Genomic DNA, 11,137 nt, shown 5'->3' with positions numbered 1-11,137 from the left:
CAGGATAGCCTTAAACTCCCAGATATCTACCTGCTTCTGCCTGCTTCCCCTACCCTAGTTCTGGCACTAATGATATGTGCCTTCAGGTCCAGTGATGCTATCTTTTGGGTGGGAAGAGGGGATTACATGCAGCCCAGGTTGACCTGAAACTTACTCTGTAGCCAAGGCTTTCCTGAAACTCACTATAAACCTTGAACTTTCTAGTTTCCTGTCTGAATTACAGGCATGTTCTTACATGTCTGATCTTTGTCATACTACTTCCCAAGTGATGGGATTACAGTCTTTTGCTAACTAATCAATTAATAGCCCAACCATATAGAAGGTAAAGGCTTCTCTTTAGAAGAAGTGCTGGGTGTCAAGAGGGAAGTGCTAGGAATAGCAAGAAATAGGGCACAGCAAAGGGACAGAGGCTTCCTGTTACCCATCTCTGCTTACTACAGTGATTCTATTAGAGAGACATGGGGTAGTAGTCATGTTCATTTTTGACTGAAAGACACAGAGATAGCTGTTATTTTATAGTGTTCTTCTGTGTTTAAATAATTCTAAAAACAAAATAAAATGAAATATGCATATCTAAAAACAACAAAAATCCTTCTTACTAGTGGGCTGAAATTGTGTCTTAAAAACAAAACCTTCTAAACCTTCTAATTTCTTTAGATTTGCAGAACCAAGAGTGTGTCTGGTAATTTGTATATAACATCAGAATCTTAGGTTTCTTCTTTTAATCCTGTATGTCAATGGACATACTCTGTCACTTTTGGAGATTTACAGAAGACTTACAGAAACAAAATAAGGATGTCTAAAAAGAAGGAAAGGGAAGATTAGTTGAGAGTTTGCTGCTGAACATTCTTCACTGAGGTGCAGAAGTTTGTATCCCAGGTCTTTCTAACCAAATCCTGTCATGAAGACAGAATTAACTATCATGATGGCCAAAAAGAGTTAAAACACTTGATTTCGTTGGAGACAGAATTTTGCATTTATGTATCACATGCAGGCTTTTACGTAGTAGATCATAATCTTCAACTCATTAATCTGTCTCTCAAATCCTCTTAAATCTGCCTCTCAAATTCTGGGACTATAAGCATGTGCCTCTGTGTCCAGTGCTAACATCTTCCAACATTAAATGGCTTGTTCTTACTGATGTTCAGATGTTATATCTCTTTGCCCAGCTTGCTCACGGTGCTACGTTCAATCCCTAGTGACACTATGAAAAAATATTCTTTCCCAAAGCAGATCATAGATCCCTACCAATCCCTTGAAGACAGCCATAAAACCTAGAAACCTTGTTCAATACTTCTCCTGCCCTTTTGTTTAGGATTTGAACTTCCTTGCCTTGTAGGGGGTCATACAGTCTTCATTCTAGGAGGGTTCTACCCAGTACCATAGAAATGGACCACTTCAGAGATAGACCAAGAATCTAAACAGAGTAGCCTTGCTGGTTCTCCTACCCAATCTTTCATCTGTAGGACATAAACCTCCCTGTTCAGTCATGTCTGCAGTAAACTGTCCATTTTTGGACAATTAAAAACATTAAAGGTAGACAGCTGTTCTTGGATATTTGGGACTCCATTTCCAAAGTGTCCTGTGTCATTTAATACTTTGATTTCATAAACCTGCCCCAATTTTTTCCTGTGCTGTCTGTTGTCATAGGAGTGTGAATCTTAGAAGTAAGAGGATGAGTATTGCCCTTTGTGTGTCCTTACATGCTATACAGTATAATGATTCATTTTGCACTGAGTCAAAGGTTTAAAATACGCTTCTGTGACACAACTTTCTTTACATTTTTTTTTTTGACATTGTGTTTCACTGATAAGGTCTGGCTAGTGTTGAACTCACTATGTTGAGCGGGGTACCCTTGAACTCACATACCTCTGCCTCTCAGATGCTGAGATTAAAGGCAAGCACCACCATATCTGTCTAACAACTTTAAAATGTCAATATCTCCTTCTCTGTAGTGAAGTCATTGGTAAAAGTAGCCACATCCAGAAACCTTGGGAGAAATATAGACATACAGGCTGGAGTAGCCCTCTTCAGTCAGATCTGCATTCTCTCTAGAGCAACAAGTGACTCTGGTGCACATTTAAGGTTGAGAACACCAAATGGATGTGAATATTCTAATGAAGATTTAAAGATTTAATGTTCCTCAAAGATAAAATGCTCCAAGATATTTACTAAAATAAACTATAGGTGAGAACCATTTATAGTTAAATATTTAGTCAATGAATTTCAAGCCTGTGATTCCCTCTAGAATGTTCAGTGCCCCAAACATGAAGGCTCCCATTTTTTTCTACTCACATAAAATCGGATGGTGCCTAGCATGGTGGTACATGTCTGTAATCCCAGCACTTGAGTTGTTGATGCAGCAAGAGTGCCTTGAATTTGAAGGGAAGGTAACTTTTCCTTGTTGGGGATCAAAAGATTCCCCTGAAAATTACATAGAGAGAATTCTATTAACAATCTAGAACATAAGATAAGTCTTCAGAAAACTCAGCCACAGGAAGTATAGATCAGAAGGGATTAATTACAAACTCTCAAATTTTCAAAATTTTCTGAGATATTAATTGGCTACAGCCCATAATTGGATTAGCTATTCAAGAGTTTAGTAATTTATTTCAAACCTTGCTTGCTGTTCCAACCTTAAAGGGTCTGGTAACCATTTAAATTATCTAATATTTATACTGAGAAAATCAGGAGAGGTGCAAACTGAGTGACAAACCTGCTAGCTCAGCGAGATATCTTTATTTTCTTAACCATATACAAAACATTTATTAACAGGCCTGATCCTACAACTAAACTTGTAGCTCTTCAGAAATCTTTCTATCTGTGTCATTCTATGGAACTAGTTTACATTTCTCTTGAGCTCCTCCAAACCTAAGGGGCCCTCTTAGCTCTCTTTTCTAGAATACTATTTTATTTGTGTCCTGCCTGATGCTTCTCTGTTGTTCCTGCAAGCCCAAAGAGAAAAATCCCTGCCTTTCAAACCAAAACAGTGAGCTCAACAAACATCCAGTTGCTTATAAAATAAGTCTTTAGCTCTTCCCATACCCTAAGCAGGCTGAACCATGTTACCATTATTGTAGGGAGGCTGCAAGCCAAGTCAGAAGGGGCCATACCACCTCACTTTTATGGTGAGGTATCTCCAGGACCCCAAGCTAGGAAAAGATAGATAGATTATTGTATTCCTTTTCAGACTAAGAAAGGAACAAGTCTCAAATATTTTACATTGGGTTGTTTTTTTTTTAATGATGATAAAAATTTAAAGTTGTGTTTGCTACACCATAATGCACATATGATTCAGCTCATATTTAAAGATAGATGTGCCTATAACTTCAATGCAACTCATTTAAAACATAATTTAAGGTCCTAGTCTTATGAATGCTACTTTCATAAACTGTTAAGGGCAATAAGGAAAAACATGTTAGTGGTCAGTCACCTATAAACGGTCATATCCTATAAGGCATTCAGAACTAGTGGTCATACTAGGTACTAATGTAGTTGACTGCAGGAGTAGGCTTTATTTATTTATTACCACAACTTGAAAAGATTGACACCTGGGACTAGGTATCAGGGCGTTATCATTGTTCATTTCCTGGTCTTGATTGTTGGGTTTTGGTTGTGCAGGAGAATGGCCTTGTGGGACGTGCACATTGCTATTTGTACTAGTGAGCACTAGGAAGCATTTGCTTGTGAGGGGAAGACACTGCAATTGACTCTCAAGTGCAAGGGAAGCATGGGGGAGGGGAGAGGGCAGCTTATCAGTTATGATTGTTTTAAAACATCACTAGTAAAATACAAAATTTGTTTTGAAACATGAAGGCACAGATGTTATGCTGGGTTCCAGACAAACAAAGGGGTCAAGAAGTGTGTTTCCCTGACAGCCACCAATGTACCTGCAGTGAGGATGGGGTGATAATTCCTTTACACAATTCCAACTGAGCCATAGTTTTCATAAGGTTTCCAATTAGAATCATTTGTTGTGGAGTATCAACTCTGAACCATGAACACTGCTCTGTATGACAACATGTATATTAAAAATTGGAATGACACAGAGATTGTCATGGCCCTTGCCCAAGGATGACACACAGATTCACAAAACATTCCATATTTAAAAGTAATTTTCTAGGAAGTAAAATTCAAAACAATACTGAGTAATGAGGGAAGAAAACAGTTATTTCAAGAATGTTTCTTTATTGATGGCTGCATCTGTTTGCAATGAGAGGAATCAGGTCACTTTAGAATTTCTGCTTAGAAGTCGGTCAGCTCATCATTCTTGGTTTTGTTAGTCTGGTAACTATGAAGTTCATAGCTATCTTTTCCAGAGGGCCCACTGAAGACTTTTATGTGAATGAAACAACCATTCCCTACATCCACCTGAAAGACATAAAAGAAGAAAAGAAAAAAGAAAGAAAGAAAGAAAGAAAGAAAGAAAGAAAGAAAGAAAGAAAGAAAGAAAGAAAGAAAGAGGAAGGGAGGAAGGGAGAGAGAGAGAGAGAAAGAGAGGGAAAGAGAGAGAGAGAGAGAGAGAGAGAGAGAGAGAGAGAGAGAGAGAGAGAGAAAAAAGAAGAAAGATTATTCACTTGGATCTCTATTGTATGATAAATCTACTTTCTTGTCGAGATGTGATGTGTCAAGCACTCCTGAAACAACATTTCTGGCCCAAGGCAGTACCTACAAACTGAACTTCCATCAATTTGTACATTGGGAAAAAGAACAGCTAACAGTATGGCAGAAAACATATTTCTAAGATGTATTTTGAATACCTTTTAGAAAGGTATTCGTTATAGAATACATTTTATTCAATGTATTTGCATAAATGTTTTGCCTGCTTGCATATAAGTGCATCACGTGCATGCAATGCCTGAAGCCTTAAGAAGGGGGTGCTAAATCCCCTAGAACTGGTGTCAGAGATGATTGTGAGCTGCCATGTGGGTGCTAACACCCAAACCCAAGTCCTTTGCAAGAACAGCCAACACTCCTACTCACTAATCTACTTCTCCATCTAGATTTAATTTATTGTACTTTTCATTAAAATCTTGGCACAGATGATATTCTAAAGTTACATTTTATTTTCATGATGCCCGAAAACGAGCAGAGGGAAGCCTGTGTTTTTGGTGGTTCTATTTTTTTACTTCCAAGTTGGGAGAAAAATTGGCATATAGTTTGATAAGGGAAAAGAAACTCAGATTTGCTTTAGAATATATAGACTGTTTGGTCCCTGTATCTCTGCTGTGTTATAACCTACTTTGTGAATGCCCACCAGGCTGCCTCCTCTGAAAAGTAAAGTAAAGCAGCCTAGGTAACATCAGGATAACACTCCCAATGGTAGTTTGTTCATGAAGCTGGGTCCTACACCATCCCGATAAGCACTGCCACTTTGTTGTTTATCAGAACAATAAAGATTTTGTGTTCTACAGTAGACATTGTATGTCCCTGATATCACTTCCTACCTTAATCTTAAAATGCTACTAATCAGAGTTTACATTAATATATCTCAGTATGATGAGCATCATACAAAGGATGTTTGTATGTGCATGCACATGTGTGTACATGTGCGTGATTTCTTCCTGTAGGTTGAAAAAAGCTGATATAGTGTCAATGTCATTGATGCCAGACACAGATTTAAAGATACTATTTTTTCTGGAGCTGGGGATGCAGCTTACTTAGCAGAGTGTTTTTCTACCTTGCATGAATGATGCCTTGAGTTTGGTCTACCAGTGACTCATATGCCTGGTGGAACACACCAGGAACTTAAATTTGATTGAACTGAGCTGGTCCAGTCCTTATATACTACCCAGCTTTGAGAGTGGCTCGTGTTGAGCTGGCTAGTTCAGCTCATGTCATTAAAAAAAAACACCAAACAAGCAAAACACATTAAAAACATATAGCTTAAGTATCTATTTTTTAAAAATAACTAAATGCCACTGTGCCTTGGTCCAATCACACAGCAGAAGGGGTAAAGGCACTTGACTGAGGGTTATATTTTCAGTCAAGATTGACATTGTTTAATACACAGAGATAAGTACAGCTCCTATTTATAATCTGTGGTTGAGTTTTTGAATTGTTTCCCTTGATATCACAAGAATGTCAAAATATTTTTTTTCATTAGAACTTAGTCAGGAAACCATTTAATTTAATTTTTGATATAAAATCTGTTTTAAAATTTAAAATAGTAGTGTGTATGCGTGTGTGTTTGTGTATGGCTATGCACATATAGGAACAAGTGCCCTCAGAGACCAGAGGTATCAGACTTTTACAGCTGGGAGTACAGTTGATTGTGAGCAGCCTGATGTGGGTGCTGGACACTGAACTTGAGGTTTCTGCAAAAGCCTCATTCACTTTTGACAGCTGAGTCATTTCTCCAGCTCCTAAAATGTATTTATAAAATACTATTAATATGGCTTTATACTGTAGCTGAAGTGCCAACAGTTGGACCTGCTTGAGCTATGAAAAGAATTATTTGGGGACTGGAGAGATGGTGCAGCAGTTAAGAGTAATGACTGCCCTTCCAGAGGTCCTGAGTTCAATTCCCAGCAACTACACTACATGCTGGCTCACAGCCATTTATAGTGGGACATGATGCCCACTTCTGGCATGTAGGCATACATGGAGACAGAACACTCATATATAAAAAATAATTTAAACAATCATTTAAATTATATTAATAACTACTCATTTAAAGGATGAAATTGGCTTGAATTATTCTTTCAGCTAATGACTGAAGTCCTTCTTTAAGTGCATGTAATTTGATCACACATAGAATTAGGAAGTTTTGAGTTGGAAAATGCTCTAAGTCACTGGTCAATTCCCACACACTAAAATGTTAGCCTCCACATCCAGCTGACAGAATAAGCAGCCTTGGCTGCAAAGCAATGTCTGAGCTGTTACACCATCCTTTTCTACAGGGTTAAGAATAACATAAGAAGTATTTCTGTATTCATGAGGAAATACAATGTTAATATCTTGTCATCTGATGGATTTGGGAGTCTTCCACTTACAAGTGTCTTAACTAAAAACAAGTGGTGGAAATGAAGCTACAATTGGGGCAACAGGAAACAATTGCTTCAGTGCTTGAGGGAAGTTGGTGCTAACCTTAATGAAGTAGATTATTCCAGAGACGACTTGAGATGCATACTCAATGGCTTTGAATTTTTCATATTTCTCATTGGTTTTCCCTTCAAGCTGTGGTCTGACCTGAGGAGAAGAAAGTAAGGGATGCTGTTAGGGTTGTGTGGACTCAGGTTATCTGTTTCACAAAACTGAGAACCACATCCTGCTAAGAGTTCTCAGATGCTGATGAACCTGGGCTGGCTGCTCAAACCTCTAGCCTCTAATATCAGAACCTGAAAGACTGAGGCAGGAGAATGTCATTCAAGAACAGTTTGGACTATATAGAACGTTCCAGGCTAGTTGTTGTTACCCATTGAATTCTGCCTCAGCAATGAAAACACACACAAACATACACACACCCACAGACCACACACAGAGACATACACACATACTTAAAAAATAAAAATAAAGCAAAAAACAATATTGTCATGATTTGCAATGGAGGACCCCAACTGGTATATCTACATTTGTTCAATAAACACAAAGTAAATGGCACATAGTGGAGATTTTCTCTGGGTCCCCTCAGATCATTCTAGGAATTCAATAACCCCCTGAGACCTGACACTGTGTGGGGACCCAACCAACCATAATCTCAGAGTAGTAGACTGAATTTCCTGATCTAGTAAGTTTGTTTCACAGTATCTGACCTGTAGTGTTCTTTGTAAGGGAAGGATTGCTGTGACTCAGAAAATGCTTCCTAAAAATACACAGTTCACTGCCTGCATCTCTGCCTCTCAACATTTTAGTGAGAGTTGTCCCCTCATGCTGTCTCCTGCAAGACAGGACAGATGAGAGACATCTGGGAGCTGAGCCACCACCCTGTACCTGTTCACCTGACAGTAAAGAGGTTGGCAGCAGTACTTAATATTCGTTTTGGTCTTAAACCTGTGATCATGAAAAAGTGCTTAATTAAGGTTTATTTTATAACATTCTCTAGATATTTTGATTTCCTCTATACTGTTAATTCAGGAGTAATTAAGTAATTAAGTAATTTTCTTTCAGCCTTTATGCAGCTTCTACAGTTTGTAGCCAGATGCTCAATATGTAGGAGTGACTCAGAAAATGCCCCTGTGAACTGGTTCATGGCTATGCATCTCCCATAGTGATTTAAGCCTGAGGCCTTGGCTCCCACAGAGAGGGCAAGATTGCTGCATTCCCTCCCCTCATTCCTGCAGAGCTCCATAGTGTGCCGAGGCTGTGCAATGGGAAAGACCAGGTCAGTGTCTTATCTGGGTGACTCTTAAGCATTTTGAGTCTTGGTTTCATCCTCTAAAAATAGGATAGGATGCATCCTTGCCTGACTGGGGGCTTTGAAGGTCAACTGAAAGAAGAGACAGAAATCAAGGCTTTTATAACAGCAAAGCTCCTTCCAGCATGAGGTGACCTTCTTAATATCTATGTTTCAGTCTGTTTGTCTGGATCTAGAAGAACACACTTCTAATTAAATTTTATTATTGAAGATGTCATCCACAGACAGTGCAATTATCAAGATAAGGCCTTCTAGTACCTTACTACCTCAAAAACTGTATGATCAAAATACAGTATATGTATCTATGAAATTCTCAAAGAACTAATGAGAGTATCATGTTCAAAAATTATTCTAGTCAGGCAGAATGTCACCCTCCAGAAGTCCTTGGCACTTAGGACACCAGAGGCAAAAGAATTACTGGAACTTGTGAGATAAGAACCTCTCTGAGAAATAGGAAGATACCTGTTTCAAAAGAAGAATTATTCTAGATAACCAGATGACCAACTATTAAGAAAATCAATAAAATCTGCTGTAAATTGTTTATTTCAAATAACTATATTTCCCTGTCTATCCCCCTACAATCCTGGCTACTGTAACAGGGAGATTTTTACTTCACTGAACATAAATATCAGCTGTGCCTCATCCATGCTTATTTGTTTTGAAACACTTTTCTGCATGGTATTTTACTTAATCCTCTTAGCTCTTTCTTCTTTCCAGTGAAATGGAGAACTTTTCCTTGACCTCCTCTTTTAAGGCCCCATCTCCCCAATGCCTTCTAGGATGCCAGATATATTAGGTCCTACAGGAAAGTAAAGTCATGGGTAGGTAGGAGTGCCCACTCTCCCAGAGACCTTGAAAGAAATGAGGACATGCAGGTTGGTCTAGCCCTCTGGTGACTCATGTGCACACTTAAGGTTGGGAACACCAACTCGATGTGTGGATTCTAAAGAAGATTTAAAGATTTAATACTCCTCAGAAAGAAAATGCTCCAAGGTATTTCTTGAAATAAACCTACGAGTGAGAACTATTTAGCTCTACATATTTAGACAAAGAGTTTAGGTGCCTGTGACACCATCAAGAATGTTCAGTGCCCTAGGCATGAAGCCTGCCATCTTTTCCACTCACATAAAATCTGATGGTGCCTAGCATGGTGGTACATGCTTGTAATCCCAGCACTTGAAAAGTTGAGGCAACAGGACTGGGTTGAGTTTGAGGCTAGCCTGAGTTACCTACATGCTAGACCATCTAGTGAGACCAACTCTCAAACAAATACACAAACAAATAAGCAAGTAACAAACCAAACTGAGCTTGTCCTCCAGGATGATTCAGCTTCAGAGAGAAAAACAATGTGTTAAAAAAAAGTAAAGTGATAGATTGAAAACTTACCTCCATAATTCTCCTTTGTAAAATAGGCAACACAATACATCTTTTTATATAGATGATAGTTAAGCAACATGTATTAACTTGCTAGAAACATTGAGTTCTATTTTGACTGTGACAGTTTGGTGGGCATAGCATCCTGGAATGTGCTCCGAGATCCTTACCAACCTTAGGAGCCTTCACACATCAGCTTCCCTCAGTGGGACTGGAAAATTTCATCAGTAATTAGAGCTCCTGGGTTCAGACACAGGAGGTGTAGAGATGATCCAGCATGAATTCACCTTCAGCTACTGGGGAAACTGAGGTTGTAGGTATGGCTTGGGGTATTAAAATTTCTTTGAAATATATGCAAGTACAAATTACAAATCAAATATTGGAAGTTTGGTTTAGGATCATGCATTTTCCTTAAGTACATCAACTTACCTTGTCAGCAATCTCCTGAATTTCTGGTGTGGCCGGTTTGGCCTCTGAGACACCTCCGACCATCATTTTGATGAGTAGCTTCTTAGCTGGGTTGGAATCTGAGAAGAAATGATCCTGCAAGCACAAAGACTCAGGATTATAAAGGGATCTGTAAACTCCTCCCCTATAATGTATTATCTCAATAGTATCAGAGGAACTGGGGTGTTGAGTGTGGCCTCAGGCAAGTCTTACTTCATCCCTAAGAGGAAATGCTAAGTGGAGTTGGGGGGAAATGGGTTGGGGGAAGTGAGCAAGCATGTGTGTCCAGGACTCAGGTGTGGTGAGCATGGTTCCTCCCTGCAATCTCTGTGCCAATAATGTCATCCTGTTGTGTCACATGAGGAAGGACATGCATAACGTGATTTTAAATATGTTAGAACTTGAAGAGTTATTTAAATAGAATACTTAGTAATGTCAAGGCTGGTTGCTCAGAATCCATCCAACTTCATAAAGATAATAAAAATGTCTACAGTGGATTTTACTTGCAGTTTTTAAAATATTTGTCACCAAATGTAAAGAATAACATGGCAAATACCTTCATTTCTTCTGCTGCTTTTGATTCTCTTGCTTTTTGGTTTTGTTTTGTTGTTGTTTTATCTTGAATTTTGAGACAAGGTTTGTCTGGGTAGCCCTGGATGTCCTCAGACTCACACTGTGATTAGGCTGGCCTCAAACTCACAGAGATCTCCCTGCCTCTGCCTCCCAAGTGCTACAATAAAAGACATACCCCACAATGTCTTGTGGTTTTTCTTTTGTAGTACAGCTTGCATGTAAACCAGGCTAGACTGGAACTTACACTGTAGCCCAGGCTTTCCTCAACCTCACTATGAAACTTGAACTTCTTACTCTTCTGACTCTTCCCACAGAGCACTGGGATTACAGGCATGGTCTTAAGTATCTGCTCCTTCTGCCTCTGCTTCCCAAGTAGTACAAATATAG

General features: G+C 38.9%; 1 protein-coding gene and 1 pseudogene across 1 annotated transcript; one reads left to right on the top strand and one right to left on the bottom strand.

The window, feature by feature from the left end:
- The first annotated feature begins 4,011 nt into the window (after nt 1-4,011).
- On the top strand, nt 4,012-4,109 carry LOC117718374 (U6 spliceosomal RNA; annotated as a pseudogene).
- Nucleotides 4,110-4,167: 58 nt separating this feature from the next.
- Nucleotides 4,168-10,316, bottom strand: LOC117718246 (stefin-1-like). Its single transcript, XM_034515813.2, has 3 exons — nt 10,160-10,316; nt 7,090-7,191; nt 4,168-4,371 (listed from the first exon to the last, which is right to left on the bottom strand). Exons 1-3 carry the CDS (start codon nt 10,223-10,225, stop codon nt 4,246-4,248), a joined length of 294 nt encoding a protein of 97 aa, XP_034371704.1. The 5' UTR covers nt 10,226-10,316; the 3' UTR covers nt 4,168-4,245.
- Nucleotides 10,317-11,137: the final 821 nt, after the last annotated feature.

The sequence above is a fragment of the Arvicanthis niloticus genome, chromosome 12 (assembly GCF_011762505.2).
Source record: "Arvicanthis niloticus isolate mArvNil1 chromosome 12, mArvNil1.pat.X, whole genome shotgun sequence".
Classification (NCBI taxonomy): Eukaryota; Metazoa; Chordata; class Mammalia; order Rodentia; family Muridae; genus Arvicanthis; species Arvicanthis niloticus.
Note: the sequence above shows the minus strand (reverse complement) of the source record. Positions and strands in the feature narration are given on the sequence as shown.